The 17,324-nt window shown below is 47.1% G+C and overlaps 1 protein-coding gene across 1 annotated transcript in view; it reads left to right on the top strand.

Annotated features, from left to right (window-relative positions):
- LOC135516593 (putative uncharacterized protein DDB_G0271982) overlaps positions 1 to 17,324 on the top strand; it is a 115,374-nt gene that overhangs the window by 7,229 nt on the left and 90,821 nt on the right. The window contains exons 2-3 of the mRNA XM_064940939.1: positions 10,098 to 10,148; positions 17,086 to 17,186. Coding sequence (XP_064797011.1) covers positions 17,133 to 17,186 — 54 coding nt within the window. The 5' untranslated portion in view covers positions 10,098 to 10,148; positions 17,086 to 17,132. The remainder of the gene's footprint in view (positions 1 to 10,097; positions 10,149 to 17,085; positions 17,187 to 17,324) is intronic.

The following is a 17,324-nucleotide window of genomic DNA, read 5'->3' as shown; positions in this document are numbered from 1 at the left end:
TTATTTAACCAGGTAGGCTAGTTGAGAACACCTTTATTTAACCAGGTAGGCTAGTTGAGAACACCTTTATTTAACCAGGTAGGCTAGTTGAGAACACCTTTATTTAACCAGGTAGGCTAGTTGAGAACACCTTTATTTAACCAGGTAGGCTAGTTGAGAACACCTTTATTTAACCAGGTAGGCTAGTTGAGAACACCTTTATTTAACCAGGTAGGCTAGTTGAGAACACCTTTATTTAACCAGGTAGGCTAGTTGAGAACACCTTTATTTAACCAGGTAGGCTAGTTGAGAACACCTTTATTTAACCAGGTAGGCTAGTTGAGAACACCTTTATTTAACCAGGTAGGCTAGTTGAGAACACCTTTATTTAACCAGGTAGGCTAGTTGAGAACACCTTTATTTAACCAGGTAGGCTAGTTGAGAACACCTTTATTTAACCAGGTAGGGTTGAGAACACCTTTATTTAACCAGGTAGGCTAGTTGAGAACACCTTTATTTAACCAGGTAGGCTAGTTGAGAACACCTTTATTTAACCAGGTAGGCTAGTTGAGAACACCTTTATTTAACCAGGTAGGCTAGTTGAGAACAAGTTCTCATTTACAACTGCGACCTGGCCAAGATAAAGCATAGCAGTGTGAACAGACAACAACACAGAGTTACACATGGAATAAACAATAAACAAGTCAATAACACAGTAGGAAAAAAAAGAGTCGATATACATTGTGTGCAAAAGGCATGAGGAGGTCGGCGAATCATTACAATTGAGCAGATTAACACTGGAGTGATCAATGATCAGATGGTGATGTGGAGGAGGTTGTATGCTTGCAACCAGTCATGACTTATCTCTTGAAAGGGATACTTCAGGGTTTTGTTGGATCCCGTTTTTATGTTTCTGCGTGCAGTTTGAAGGCAGTTGCTCACTAGTGCTAGCACAATTACTAAGGCAATGACTGGAAGTCTATCGTATCTGATAGACTTTGTCATTACGCTAACGCAAGTTAGCATTGGCTCTCGAAACTACCTCTAACTTCCTTCATAATGGACGCAGAGACACAAAAATGCCAAAATTCCAAAAGCTGCTGAAATTAGGCGAACTATTCCAATTTTAGGAACCAAGAAATGGCGGAGCTGTTTTCACCTTTAAGACTGTCAAATCACATGGCTTTCTGGAGTTCGCTGGATTTAAAAGGCCATAGAAATGAGTGAATAGACTAATAATTTTGGTTTAAAAAAACATCCTTGCTAGCAGTCATTGGGCTATGTCCTATGTGACAGGCACCCACTGATATGACATACAGTGCAGTATCCTGCTAAAGACAATCAAATCAAATTGTATTTGTCACAGGCGCCGAATACAACAGGTGTATACTTTATAGTGAAATGCCTACTACAAGCCCTTAACCAACAATGCAGTTTTAACAAAAAATAAGAGGGGTACAGTACCAATGTTTAACTTTAACAACAATTCTATATGAAATAATGTCTCTTCTAGTCTGTCCACCTGAATCCACGTGGCTTGTAATGATCTTCTGTTGATTGTAATATTAAGACACTAGGCCTAAATGCAGAGGACATTTAAAACGTCCACACTCAGTATCTGTACACTGTGTTGATATTGCTTCCTGCTTCCTGGGTTGAAGCCCAGCCTTGGAAACAGAGCTCTAATGCTGAGTCACACACACCCTGGAGGCTGATGGTCATGGAAACGACACCACTGCAGAGTGTAATGGATGGACGGGGTCGAGTCTGGCCTGTGATTTGGGTGACTGAGTGCTATGTAGACAAATAGCTGGTTCAGTGTAATGGTTGTCTCAGGCTTTCCTCTGTGCCTGGGATCTGAAGGGCTTTCAATAGCCACAGCCACCAGTAGCCTTGTCACTGCTGGAGGCTGATGTTGCACTGAAGTCAAAATGGACTTCAATTCAAATCATCACTGATGCAATTTTTTATTTATTTTTATTTTTTACCTTTATTTAACTAGGCAAGTCAGTTAAGAACAAATTCTTATTTTCAATGACGGCCTAGGAACAGGTTAACTGCCTGTTCAGGGGCAGAACAACAGCTCGGGTGTTTGAACTTGCAACCTTCCGGTTACTAGTCCAACGCTCTAACCACTAGGCTACCCTGCCACCCCAATGCTACCCTGCCCCAATGCACAAGTCTTTAGTAGGAATATTGTAATATTGTGTGACTGGCTTTGAAAAATCTTTCAACCTGTCTGCTTTCTTACCTGAACGAATTACAATTTGCACCTGGAGTTCAAACAAATCCAAAGTACAGAAGTTTAATTAACACCAGCTTAACACCAGTTTTTTTTTTTTTTACCCCAGCAGTGTAGGTATATATATACACACACACACACACACACACACACACACACACACACTCACATTCACATTCACTATAGACGAGGGCTCCGCCTGGCCCTTGGAGATCATTGGCCCAGCTAGTCATCCTCAGGGCTCGTCCTGGTCACTCCTCCAGAGCACATCCTTAGATATAATTAGATATGAAGGAAAACCTCATCAGGATTGTGCACCCAAGTGACTGTTCCCCAGGGAGACAGTGCTGCAACCACAGATGGTTCCTTTAACTATTATTGGGAACATGGAGTGACTCTTGGCTACTGTACCCTGCTGTGTGAGACCTAATGGAGGGTCCTGTGTCGAGGCCTAGTGGAGGGTCCTGTGTTGAGACCTAATGGAGGGTCCTGTGTTGAGGCCTAGTGGAGGGTCCTGTGTTGAGGCCTAGTGGAGGGTCCTGTGTTGAGGCCTAGTGGAGGGTCCTGTGTTGAGGCCTAGTGGAGGGTCCTGTGTTGAGGCCTAGTGGAGGGTCCTGTGTTGAGGCCTAGTGGAGGGTCCTGTGTTGAGGCCTAGTGGAGGGTCCTGTGTTGAGGCCTAGTGGAGGGTCCTGTGTCGAGGCCTAGTGGAGGGTCCCGTGTCGAGGCCTAGTGGAGGGTCCCGTGTCGAGGCCTAGTGGAGGGTCCCGTGTCGAGGCCTAGTGGAGGGTCCCGTGTCGAGGCCTAGTGGAGGGTCCCGTGTAGGGGCCTAGTGGAGGGTCCCGTGTCGGGGCCTAGTGGAGGGTCCCGTGTCGGGGCCTAGTGGAGAGGCCCGTGTCGGGGCCTAGTGGAGAGGCCCGTGTCGGGGCCTAGTGGAGAGGCCCGTGTAGGGGCCTAGTGGAGAGTCCCGTGTAGGGGCCTAGTGGAGAGGCCCGTGTAGGGGCCTAGTGGAGAGGCCCGTGTAGGGGCCTAGTGGAGAGGCCCGTGTAGGGGCCTAGTGGAGAGGCCCGTGTAGGGGCCCGTGTAGGGGCCTAGTGGAGAGTCCCGTGTAGGGGCCTAGTGGAGAGTCCCGTGTAGGGGACCCTGTATGGGGCCTAGCGGAGAGGCCCGTGTATGGGGCCTAGCGGAGAGGCCCGTGTATGGGGCCTAGCGGAGAGTCCCGTGTAGGGGCCTAGCGGAGAGGCCCGTGTAGGGGCCTAGCGGAGAGGCCCGTGTATGGGGCCTAGCGGAGAGGCCCGTGTATGGGGCCTAGCGGAGAGGCCCGTGTATGGGGCCTAGCGGAGAGGCCCGTGTATGGGGCCTCATGACGTCTAGCACCTCATGATTCATAAAGTAATAACATACACTCAGCATGTGGGGCCCGTGTATGGGGCCTAGTGGAGAGGCCCGTGTAGGGGCCTAGTGGAGAGTCCCGTGTAGGGGCCTAGTGGAGAGTCCCGTGTAGGGGACCCTGTATGGGGCCTAGCGGAGAGGCCCGTGTATGGGGCCTAGCGGAGAGGCCCGTGTATGGGGCCTAGCGGAGAGGCCCGTGTATGGGGCCTAGCGGAGAGGCCCGTGTATGGGGCCTAGCGGAGAGGCCCGTGTATGGGGCCTAGCGGAGAGGCCCGTGTAGGGGCCTAGCGGAGAGGCCCGTGTAGGGGCCTAGCGGAGAGGCCCGTGTATGGGGCCTAGCGGAGAGTCCCGTGTAGGGGCCTAGCGGAGAGTCCCGTGTAGGGGCCTAGCGGAGAGTCCCGTGTAGGGGCCTAGCGGAGAGTCCCGTGTAGGGGCCTAGTAGGGGAGTGGAGTCCCGTGTAGGCCCGTGGGGGCCTAGCTAGTGGAGAGGCCCGTGTAGGGGCCTAGTGGAGAGGCCCGTGTATGGGGCCTAGCGGAGAGGCCCGTGTATGGGGCCTAGCGGAGAGGCCCGTGTATGGGGCCTCATGACGTCTAGCACCTCATGATTCATAAAGTAATAACATACACTCAGCATGTGGGGCGGCAGGGTAGCCTAGTGGTAAGAGCGGCAGGGTAGCCTAGTGGTTAGTGCGTTGGACTAGTAACCGTAAGGTTGCAAGTTTAAATCCCCGAGCTGACAATGTACAAATCTGTCGTTCTGCCCCTGAACAGGCACATAGTCCATGTTCCTCGGCCGTCATTGAAAATAAGAATTTGTTCTTAACTAACTTGCCTAGTTAAATAAAAAGGTAAAAATGTCATCCTTTCTCACGTTACGCCAAAGTCCATTAGATGCTGAATGAAATACTACACCTTCTGGGTTAAAAGACACATTTCAGTTGAAGGCCTTCAGTTGTACAGGTATCCCCCTTTCCCTTCCCTTTCTAACTACCTTCACTACACATCAATGACAGCGAGCACAGCTGCCTATTAGCTGGAGGCTTACAAAGCATGTGAGAACACAGTCTGGTCTTTTTCCTCTTCTTCACCTTGACAGCTGATGCTGACGTTGGCATTAAGAGAGACTAATGTCTAAAGCAATTATAGTTTTCTCCCTTTTACAGTCAAAATGTCCTGTTAGCAAGTTTCCTTTATCCCAAGGTATTTGTGAATTGTGCTGTAAGTCTTTGTGTTCCAACACTGCTAAATGCTACGCCTCACTAGATGTATTGGATAGTGTCATTCATAGTCTGTGTGTTAGGGCGGGCTGAGTTGTAGTGTTTAACAGTGTTGAACTGGTTTCTAATGCATTTTACACCTCTTTGAAATAAGCTGATTTGTTGCATAAATCCCCCAGATGAGCTGTGCCGTTCAAAACCCACTTCTGTCTCATAAAAACCCGCTCTCGTCTCATAAAAACCCGCTCTCGCCTCATAAAAACCCGCTCTCGTCTCATAAAAACCCCCGCCTCATAAAAACCCCCGCCTCATAAAAACCCGCTCCGTCTCTCATAAAAACCCGCTCTCGTCTCATAAAAACCCGCTCTCGTCTCATAAAAACCCGCTCTCGTCTCATAAAAACCCGCTCTCGTCTCATAAAAACCCGACTCATAAAAACCCTCTCGTCTCATAAAAACCCGCTCTCGTCTCATAAAAACCCGCTCTCGTCTCATAAAAACCCGCTCTCGTCTCATAAAAACCTGCCCCCCGCCTCATAAAGACCCGCTCTCGTCTCATAAAAACCCGCTCTCGTCTCATAAAAACCCGCTCTCGTCTCATAAAAACCTAAAAACCTAGCATAAAAACCCGCCTCATAAAACCCCCGCCTCATAAAAACCCGCTCCCGTCTCTAAAAACCCCGCCGTCGTCTCATAAAAACCCGCTCATAAAAACCCGTCTCATCAAAACCCGCTCTCGTCTCATAAAAACCCGCTCTCGTCTCATAAAAACCCGCTCTCGTCTCATAAAAACCCGCTCTCGTCTCATAAAAACCCGCTCTCGTCTCATAAAAACCCGCTCTCCCGTCTCATAAAATCTAGGAGCATTGTGTCTCTTGTTTCCATCCCATTAGCTCAGATCCGACCAAGAAAGAAACCCACTGAAACGGATTGTAGACTGTGTTTGTTTATGTATAGAAACTACAGGTGAAAGCTAATCTAGTTGAAGCACCTTTTTGAAGGCCATTGTCTTGGATGAAGGAGACATTTCAGGACGGTCTTCCCCAGAGCTCCAGAAGGATGGGATGATGACGAGGCCCATGGGGTGTGGCGTCTCTGCAACGCAGTGACCCAGTCGTCTGACTCCCCTGCATAGCTGGCATTCTCAGCTGCCTGAAATCCTGCTCCAAGGCAGGGTTCCCTCGTCCACCCTAAACCATTATTACGTCGGGCCTCCGTGTTACACAGACAGGATTACGGCACTAAATATAGCCCCGCTTTAGGGCCTACTCACCGGCGTGACCTCAGAGGTGTGCCCCAGTGAACCCTGCCAACATGGAGTGAATACAGTTTTAATCACTGGAGCAATGCAGTACAGGAAAAAGGAATGAGTAGTACAAAGATAATATATTCCATCGGTTAGCTAGATGTTTGACTGACAGCACTGCTGCAGCAGCGACATCAGACCAACCCTAAAAGCCTGGGAGAGATGATTGTGGGCTTACCTCACTATAGAAAGGATTTGTCACTGGGCAGGACAACGAGGCTACTTCTGTATTCTGTAACTATGGCTTCACTGCTTTGACTGCTACGCCAGTGAAGCAAATCCCTTTTGCTTTGTGACTGGAGTGAACACAAAGGCCCAGCGGGCTGATATGATTCTCCTTTGTAGGATTTCACTTCTTCTCTGACTTGGGCAGGTTCTTAAAAGCCCCCCTCTAATTGGATACCCAGCCAAGTCTCAGCTTCAGGAATCAGAGATTGAATGAGTTTGCTGCAGGTCTATTCCATGCTAACAGAATTCCACTGTGACTCAGATTTGTTCACTTTAAAATGTATACCAAACAAAAACCATTGATTTCAAAGTTGAACAAACCATATGCACAAGGACTTTCCACAGAACATTTTATAAACACACATTTACAGCAAACTGTGCAGATACAACGTGTGGTAACAGAAGAGGGAGATTTTACCCTCTGCACGGTTCTCACAGTAAATGTAAAAAAGAAAAAAGAAATGTACTGTGTAAATTGTTCAAAGTAGTCATGATGTATAGAGTAGTGTTCTATGGTTTGTTAGACTTTGAAGGCAGTTGTTTGGCAAACATTTTCAAGTGTCAATTCAGTTTCAGCATAATTCCGTTACCTTGGAATTTCCCTGCAGTGAATGTAGAAGGAGTGTCTTGTTGCTCTTAAACCGACAGATAAGAAAATAAAAGCCAACAGCAGCTCTGTTTTCTGGGGACAAATTATCCTCGGCCATCTAAAGCTTCATTTGCACCTGGCTCAGGAAGCTCAGTTCAGAGACCAGTGGGGACTGGCGTTCGTGCCCACTCCTCTCTTGATTGACCCTAATTTAATTACTTAGCTGTTTTATTAAATTAAGTCAAGCTTTGTTGCTCTTGAATCACTGAGTAGAAATCTGTGGGCGTCGCCCGATTTGAAGCTGTGCTTCACTCACAGTGGAAAAAACCCATCAAGAAGTTTCACCATTGCCTCATCATTTATCTGGCCTTTGTTGGTCTGACAAGCTGTTATCACGTTTTCTAGAAAAAGATTTAGGTGAAAGGTGCCAAAGTGGCTCTGTTGCCAGGAGACTGGACAGATGGTCATGTGTTTATCACAGTAAACATATTTAAAAAGCCCAGCAAAAACGACATGGGATTTGCACTGACTGTGCCTTCAAAACATTTACCCTCTCATCATCTGTTTTCTGCTCTTGTGAAACACGTTGTTCCTCCCATTGTTGGACACCGTGTGAAACATTCTGAAACAAATGAGTTCTTTAACTTCTCTAGCGCCGCCACCTTTTAGCCCTGGGCAGTGATTCAGTACACGTTGATGATACCAACCATGGAAAGTGTCACTGGGCGGTGATTCAATACACGTTGATACCAACCAAAACAATACTGCACCCCTTGGTCCCTCGACAGTAAGAGTTGTCATGGAAAGTGTCCTGGGCGGTGATTCAGTACACGTTGATACCAACCAACAACAATACTGAAAACAGACCGCTTGGTTGCAGTAAGAGTTGCCTCATGGAAAGTGTCGCTGGGCGGTGATTCAGTACACGTTGATACCAACCAACAACAATACTGAAAACAGCACCGCTTGGTCCCTCGACAGTAAGAGTTGCCTCATGGAAAGTGTCGCTGGGCGGTGATTCAGTACACGTTGATACCAACCAACAACAATACTGAAAACAGACCCGCTTGGTCCCTCGACAGTAAGAGTTGCCTCATGGAAAGTGTCCCTGGGCGTTGGGACATCTCCATGGGAACGGTTTGGAACGTAACCCCTGTTAGGCTAATCCGTCTTGGACTAAGCCCCAGACTGTCCCTGGGAACATAGTGAGAGTGACACTGTGACGTACCCCGGAACTCTTATGTCACCTGACCGACCGTGCTCTATTGTTTCAGTCACGCCCGAGTAGTCGCTAATGCTTGCCGGGCTAACCAGGAGACCCAGACCCAACTCTGCTTCTACTTCTAATAGCTACAGAAGCACCCACCAGTCTCCCCAGCATGAGGACATGGTTTGGCAGAGAAAGAGAAGGGGAGACTGAGCTGGTAAGCGGAGAGGTAACCTGAAGACCTGAAGGTAGACCTCAGTCCTCATGGCTTCCTCCAGACAACTACCCCCGTGGATTACGTTTGTGTTGGTGGAGGCTGTACAGGACTTCTGCCTCAGCGGATGTTCTTACTAGTTTTACAATCTACTGTTTTGTTTTGCTTCTGAAAAGTGTAAATAATATAAATATGAAGAAGAATCCAAACAAGAACGACAATTTATAAATTAGGCGAACAAAATCGTATTAATTGATGTGTTGATTGAATTAATGTCACTATCAGGTCTCAGTGGAGGGTTTCTGTAGGCTGTCAGGTTTGTACTGGTGCAGTTCTCTGGAAACAACAGCTTCTGCATTTCCCTTCCCCCAGGGAAGTGCTTCTGCATTTCCCTTCCCCCAGGTTATAGGCCTAGATGTTGCTTTATGATTACCATAGCAACATTGAAATGTCCAATTAAAAGGAGGTGGGAGTATTCCACTTGATGTCTGACTGATAGTAATGTGCCTTTGTAGGCCAATGTGCTTATTTATTACTGTCTGAGAGCAAGAGCTGCCTCCGCTCACCTTGTGGGCTAACACCAATAACTAGTCCACACAGCACACATGACATGACTCCACACAGCGCGACAAGACATGACTCCACACAGCACGACAAGACGTGACTCCACACAGGGCGGCGCGACACTACATGACTCCACACAGGGTGGCGCGACACTACTCCACACAGCACGACAAGACATGACTCCACACAGCACGACAAGACATGACTCCACACAGCACGACAAGACGTGACTCCACACAGCACGACAAGACATGACTCCACACACGACAAGACATGACTCCACACAGCACGACAAGACATGACTCCACACAGCACAGGTGATGGGGTATGATTACAGTAGGCAGCCTATATTTCCTATAGACATGCTCGTGCAGCTCAGCTGCGACCTGGCAGTTCTATGGAAGTGTGTAATCAATTAGCGAAGCTAGCAGAGGGTTGAATGGGGAGGGCTGCATCCCAAAAGGCACACTATCCCCTATATAGAGCACCATAGGGCCCTGGTCAAAAGTAGTGCACAATATAGGGAATAGGGTGTTAACCCTCTGGTTTGTGTTTGGGCCCTGGGCTCCATCAGATTAACCCTCTGGTTTGGGTCCTGGGCTCCATCAGATTAACCCTCTGGTTTGGGTCCTGGGTCCTGGGCTCCATCAGATTAACCCTCTGGTTTGGGACCTGGGCTCCATCAGATTAACCCTCTGATTTTGGGTCCTGGGTCCTGGCACCTATCACCTTACACCGTCTGGTGTTAAATGTATTTTATTCTCAATCTCTTCTCTTTCACAGTGTAGCCTACACAGGTACCATAGTACTCTGTTCTTCCTCTCCTCCCAAGACCAGTCTGTCTGTGTGGTTCAGATTGACCCCCAGATGGACATGTTAATTGGCCCTGCGACTAATAAAGCCTGTCCAACGGGATTAAGAAATGGGTTCTGGAGGTGGGCCAAAGGACACGCCTCATCGAGCCCACTGGCACGGAGGAGATTAAAAACTGTAGAACCCACACACACTTGTAGAACCACGCGCGCAATCACACGCACATGCGACGAGGACACTCCGTCTGTGATGGACTGAAGCTATGCTCCACCAGGCTGTATTAGGAGGGGAGGGGATATAAACACTGTGATGTCATCATGTCTCCCTCCCTGCCTTCTCTTCTCTCTCAGGCTGCTGTGGTGTCGTGAGGAGACTGCTTTCTGCTGCACCAGCTGCATGAGGTAGGTCCTATATTTGTCACCGCTCGCCTGTCTGCTTGAAGATGCTCGGCTGCTTTTGGTAAATGGGTATGGAGCTCCACACATGACTGTGTCTGTGTGTCTGCGTGCGTGTGTGCATTTGTGTGTATTTGTGTGCGTGTGTATAGGTGATGTGTCTGTAAGTGTGTCTGTGGGATGTGTGTGTGTGTGTGTTATATGCGATCTCGTACTGCATGCATGGTAAGCTGTGGGAGAGAGCGGGTGCTACAGTAGGTTTAGCATACAGTAGGTTTAGCATACAGTAGGTTTAGAATGCCTCTATAGCAATACAGAGCCGGAGGCCCGTCGGATCAGATTTTACAACAGGACTGGTACACAGACAGACCGGTGCTGTCCACTCTGAAGTGGCCTCTCTGAAGTTATCTCAGGCTAGCATCATGCCCTGCTGGATCATGGTGTCTCTCTCACTTCCAGCTCTCTGTCATTTCCCCCTCTCTCTCTCCCTCTGTCTCTCTCCCTCTGTCTCTCTCCCTCTGTCTCTCTCCCTCTGTCTCTCTCCCTCTGTCTCTCCCTCTGTCTCTCTCTCTCTCTCTCTCCCTCCCTCTGTCTCTCTCCCTCCCTCTGTCTCTGCCAATCAGATGAAGGTTGGGAGGTGCTTCTGCCCCACCCCAGAGAGGTGGTGTTCTGTCAGACAGTCAGTAGAGATCTGAACCAGAGAGGTGCTGTTCTGTCAGACAGTCAGTAGAGATCTGAACCAGAGAGGTGCTGTTCTGTCAGACAGTCAGTAGAGATCTGAACCAGAGAGGTGCTGTTCTGTCAGACAGTCAGTAGAGATCTGAACCAGAGAGAGATCTGAACCAGAGAGGTGCTGTTCTGTCAGACAGTCAGTAGAGATCTGAAAGGTGCTGTTCTGTCAGACAGTCAGTAGAGATCTGAACCAGAGAGGTGCTGTTCTGTCACAGTCAGTAGAGATCTGAACCAGAGAGGTGCTGTTCTGTCAGACAGTCAGTAGAGATCTGAACCAGAGAGGTGCTGTTCTGTCAGACAGTCAGTAGAGATCTGAACCAGAGAGGTGCTGTTCTGTCAGACAGTCAGTAGAGATCTGAACCAGAGAGGTGCTGTTCTGTCAGACAGTCAGTAGAGATCTGAACCAGAGAGGTGCTGTTCTGTCAGACAGTCAGTAGAGATCTGAACCAGAGAGGTGCTGTTCTGTCAGACAGTCAGTAGAGATCTGAACCAGAGAGGTGGTGTGTGTGTGTGTGTCTGATTGTGTGTGATTTAATATTAATTAGGTCAACACTCTTACCATCGTTAATGAATTCTGTCTAAAGATGCTGAATATTCCTCAAACAGAACAGCCCAGAACTGGGACACACAGCTTGTTTCCCAGAATGGCATCCTATTCCCTAATTAGTGCACTACTTTTGGCCCTATGTGCCCCGGTTTCTATGTAAATCCTCAGAGTTGCTGTCTGAGTGTCACCCGAGGTTCCTGGCAGGCTGACATTTCCGACGTGACGCCACGTTGATTAGTCTCCATAGGAAAGCTCCTGTAACCTGCCATTGCTGTCATGAAGCCACAGCCCTTGAGAGAAGGGCAGCCGTTTTCTCACCTTTCAGAGAGAGAGAGAGAGAATTAGAGGTCGACTGATATTGATTATTGGAGGGCCAAAAAAGCCGATACCGATTAATCGGCCGATTAAAAAAAAAATAATAATAATAATAAAAAAAAAAAAATAATAATAATAATAAAAAATATATATATTTTAAAAAATGTATTTGTAATATTGACAATTACAACAATACTGAATTAACACTTATTTTAACTTATATTAATACATCAATAAAATGAATTTAGCCTCAAATAAAATTAAACATGTTCAATTTGGTTTAAATAATGCAAAAACAAAGTGTTGAAGAAAGTAAAAGTGCAATATGTGCCATGTAAAATAGCTAACGTTTCAGTTCCTTGCTCAGAACATGAGAACATATGAAAGCTGGTGGTTCTTTTAACATGAGTCTTCAATATTTCCAGGTAATAAGTTTTAGGTTGTAGTTATTATAGGAATTATAGGACTATTTCTCTCTCTACCATTTTGTATTTCATTAACCTTTGACTGTTGGATGTTCTTATAGGCACTTTAGTATTGCCAGTGTAAGAGTATAGCTTCCGTCCCTCTCCTCCCTCCTCCCTGGGCTCGAACCAGGAACACAACGACAACAGCCACCCTTGAAGTTACCCATCACTCCACAAAGCCGCGGCCCTTGCAGAGCAAGTGGAACAACCACTCCAAGTCTCAGAGCGAGTGACGTTTGAAACGCTATTAGCGCGCACCCCGCTAACTAGCTAGTCATTTCACATCGGTTACGCCAACCTCATCTCGGGAGTTGATAGGCTTGAAGTCATAAACAGCTCAATGCTTGAAGCACAACGACGAGCTGCTGGCAAAACGCACAAAAGTGCGTTTGAATGAATGCTTACGAGCCTGCTGCTGCCTACCACCGCTCAGTCTGACTGCTCTATCAAATCATAGACTTAATTATAACTTAATAACAGACAGAAATACGAGCCTTAGGTCATTAAAATGGTCGAATCCGGAAACTATCATCTCGAAAACAAGACGTTTATTCTTTCAGTGAAATACGGAACTGTTCCGTATTGTATCTAATGGGTGGCATCCATAAATCTAAATATTCCTGTTACAATGAACAACATTCAATGTTATGTCATAATTATATAATATTCTGGCAAATTAGGCGGCCCAAACTGTTGCATATACACTCACTCTGCGTGCAATGAACGCAAGAGAAGTGACACAATTTCACCTGGTTAATATTGCCTGCTAACCTGGATTTCTTTTAGCTACATATGCAGGTTTAAAGATATACTTCTGTGTATTGATTTAAGAAAGGCATTGATGTTTATGGTTAGGTACAGTTGTCCAACGATTGTGCTTTTTCGCAAATGCGCAGTTGTTAAATCATCCCCGTTAGGCGAAGTTGGCTGTCTTTGTTAGGAAGAAATAGTCTTCACAGAGTTCGCAACGAGCCTGTTTAGCAGGCAATATTAACTAAATATGCAGGTTTAAAAATATATACTTGTGTATTGATTTTAAGAAAGGCATTGATGTTTATGGTTAGGTACACATTGGAGCATCAACAGTCCTTTTTCACGAATACGCACCACATTGATTATATGCAACGCAGGACACGCTAGATAAACTAGTAATATCATCAACCATGTGTAGTTAACTAGTGATTATGATTGATTGATTGTTTTTTATAAGATACATTTAATGCTAGCTTGCGACTTCCCTTGGCTTCTTACTGCATTCGCGTAACAGGCAGGCTCCTCGTGGAGTGCAATGTAATCAGGTGGTTAGACGGTTGGACTAGTTGACTGTAAGGTTGCAAGATTGAATCCCCGGAGCTGACAAGGTAAAAATCTGTCGTAAACCAGACTAGTTTATTCTCTCTGCTGTTAGATGGAAACCAGACTAGTTTATTCTCTCTGCTGTTAGATGGAAACCAGACTAGTTTATTCTCTCTGCTGTTAGATGGAAACCAGACTAGTTTATTCTCTCTGCTGTTAGATGGAAACCAGACTAGTTTATTCTCTCTGCTGTTAGATGGAAACCAGACTAGTTTATTCTCTCTGCTGTTAGATGGAAACCAGACTAGTTTATTCTCTCTGCTGTTAGATGGAAACCAGACTAGTTTATTCTCCTCTCTGCTGTTAGATGGAAACCAGACTAGTTTATTCTCTCTGCTGTTAGATGGAAACCAGACTAGTTTATTCTCCTCTCTGCTGTTAGATGGAAACCAGACTAGTTTATTCTCCTCTCTGCTGTTAGATGGAAACCAGACTAGTTTATTCTCTCTGCTGTTAGATGGAAACCAGACTAGTTTATTCTTCTCTCTGCTGTTAGATGGAAACCAGGCTAGTTTATTCTCCTCTCTGCTGTTAGATGGAAACCAGGCTAGTTTATTCTCCTCTCTGCTGTTAGATGGAAACCAGACTAGTTTATTCTCCTCTCTGCTGTTAGATGGAAACCAGACTAGTTTATTCTTCTCTCTGCTGTTAGATGGAAACCAGGCTAGTTTATTCTCCTCTCTGCTGTTAGATGGAAACCAGGCTAGTTTATTCTCCTCTCTGCTGTTAGATGTAAACCAGACTAGTTTATTCTCCTCTCTGCTGTTAGATGGAAACCAGACTAGTTTATTCTCTCTGCTGTTAGATGTAAACCAGGCTAGTTTATTCTCTCTGCTGTTAGATGGAAACCAGACTAGTTTATTCTCTCTGCTGTTAGATGGAAACCAGACTAGTTTATTCTCCTCTCTGCTGTTAGATGGAAACCAGACTAGTTTATTCTCCTCTCTGCTGTTAGATGGAAACCAGACTAGTTTATTCTCTCTGCTGTTAGATGGAAACCAGACTAGTTTATTCTCTCTGCTGTTAGATGGAAACCAGACTAGTTTATTCTTCTCTCTGCTGTTAGATGGAAACCAGACTAGTTTATTCTCCTCTCTGCTGTTAGATGGAAACCAGACTAGTTTATTCTCTCTGCTGTTAGATGGAAACCAGACTAGTTTATTCTCTCTGCTGTTAGATGGAAACCAGACTAGTTTATTCTCTCTGCTGTTAGATGGAAACCAGGCTAGTTTATTCTCTCTGCTGTTAGATGGAAACCAGACTAGTTTATTCTCCTCTCTGCTGTTAGGCAGGTTTACCCTGGTCCCTACTGTTGGTCAGGGCCCAGCCTGCAGGTTTACCCTGGTCCCTACTGTTGGTCAGGGCCCAGCCTGCAGGTTTACCCTGGTCCCTACTGTTGGTCAGGGCCCAGCCTGCAGGTTTACCCTGGTCCCTGGCGTAATCCCCTGTCTGTGGTGTCTGGGCCAAGTCACCAAGACTCTATTTTGGGATTCCCAGCTGCCTGCCAGTGTGTTTGGGAATGATTCATAGGCAGCTCTTCCTGACAGGCAGCTGTGGGACAGATCACAGGAGTGTGTGTGTAGTCTTGTACAGTGTGAGTGTGTAGGAGCAGGGCTGTTGTGCCACTGCCAAGGCAGAGATGGCAATAGAGAGAAAGAGAGAGGGAGAGAGTGGCCTTGCTAATCCATATATGTTAAGGTGGATGTTGTATGAACTAGGTACAGAGCCGAGAGGAGAGGGGACCTCGGACACCTCTGTAGAGCCGAGAGGAGAGGGGACCTCGGACGCCTCTGTAGAGCCGAGAGGAGAGGGGACCTCGGACGCCTCTGTAGAGCCGAGAGGAGAGGGGACCTCGGACGCCTCTGTAGAGCCGAGAGGAGAGGGGACCTCGGACGCCTCTGTAGAGAGGAGAGGGGACCTCGGACGCCTCTGTAGAGAGGAGAGGGGACCTCGGACGCCTCTGTAGAGAGGAGAGGGGACCTCGGACGCCTCTGTAGAGAGGAGAGGGGACCTCGGACGCCTCTGTAGAGAGGAGAGGGGACCTCGGACGCCTCTGTAGAGCCGAGAGGAGAGGGGACCTCGGACGCCTCTGTAGAGAGGAGAGGGGACCTCGGACGCCTCTGTAGAGCCGAGAGGAGAGGGGACCTTGGACGCTCTGATATTGGCTATTAAGGTTATCGACGCTTTGGGAGGAGACGCGGCTGTTAATTTGCCAGGGGAAAATGTGACTGCTGCTGTAAAGAGAGGAGAGAGACAGAGAGAGAGCAACGCCATCAGCCTCGCCATCAGTTGATGCCTCTCAGCGGGTGGCAGGTACAGTACTAGATTGTCATGTTGGATTGGCGAAAGAAGCAGTTGCAATTTGGAAAGTAACTGAGGGGGAAAGAAATAATTGGGCCTCATGAGAAGCTGGCAGGAGGACAGATGACTGATGTCACATTGGAAGTTCAGCCCTGCTCTGAACCGCATCACATATAAGTTATCATTGAAAGGGTGGAAAAAAACATAGATGGTCAAAGACATCAGAAGGGTTGAGCTGCAGATGGAGCATGTGACCCCTGGACACGGTGCCGCCTGGCTGGCCTCCACTTTCACTTGTGACCTTTAGGCGTATGTCCTGATCTCATTGTTTATGCTGTGTGTGTTTCTGTGGGTCTGTGTCAATTGTGTGAGGGTGGTGTGCTTGTCCATCTGTCTCTCTTCCTCCCTCTGTCTATATGTTTACCTGTCCTGTTTCTCTCTCTTTCTCTCTTCCTCCCTCTGTCTATATGTTTACCTGTCCTGTTTCTCTCTCTTTCTCTCTTCCTCCCTCTGTCTATATGTTTACCTGTCCTGTTTCTCTCTGTTTCTCTCTTCCTCCCTCTGTCTATATGTTTACCTGTCCTGTCTCTCTCTGTTTCTCTCTTCCTCCCTCTGTCTATATGTTTACCTGTCCTGTTTCTCTCTGTTTCTCTCTTCCTCCCTCTGTCTATACGTTTACCTGTCCTGTTTCTCTCTTCCTCCCTCTGTCTATACGTTTACCTGTCCTGTTTCTCTCTGTTTCTCTCTTCCTCCCTCTGTCTATACGTTTACCTGTCCTGTTTCTCTCTCTGTTTCTCTCTTCCTCCCTCTGTCTATACGTTTACCTGTCCTGTCTCTCTCTGTTTCTCTCTTCCTCCCTCTGTCTATATGTTTACCTGTCCTGTTTCTCTCTGTTTCTCTCTTCCTCCCTCTGTCTATATGTTTACCTGTCCTGTTTCTCTCTGTTTCTCTCTTCCTCCCTCTGTCTATACGTTTATCTGTCCTGTCTCTCTCTGTTTCTCTCTTCCTCCCTCTGTCTATATGTTTACCTGTCCTGTCTCTCTCTGTTTCTCTCTTCCTCCCTCTGTCTATATGTTTACCTGTCCTGTCTCTCTCTGTTTCTCTCTTCCTCCCTCTGTTTCTCTCTTCCTCCCTCTGTCTATATGTTTACCTGTCCTGTTTCTCTCTTCCTCCCTCTGTCTATACGTTTACCTGTCCTGTTTCTCTCTGTTTCTCTCTTCCACAGACATGCAGAGCTCTGAGCATCTCTAACAGGCAGCACTCTGTGGAACCATGGACTCTTCTTCTTCTGAGTCCCAGTCCCAGGGCGACGGTGAGAAAGCTCTGGTGAGTACAAGCCCCACCCCTCCTCTCTTGGGCAGGGAAATGTCAACTCGCAGGAGCATCACGTCCCTTTTGCCTGGACTCAGGCCTTTTAGCTCTGGGCTTCTTGTCTTGTAAAGCCCAGTTATAAAGCCTTCGTCT

Source organism: Oncorhynchus masou, chromosome 27 (assembly GCF_036934945.1).
Source record: "Oncorhynchus masou masou isolate Uvic2021 chromosome 27, UVic_Omas_1.1, whole genome shotgun sequence".
Classification (NCBI taxonomy): domain Eukaryota; kingdom Metazoa; phylum Chordata; class Actinopteri; order Salmoniformes; family Salmonidae; genus Oncorhynchus; species Oncorhynchus masou.
Note: the sequence above shows the minus strand (reverse complement) of the source record. Positions and strands in the feature narration are given on the sequence as shown.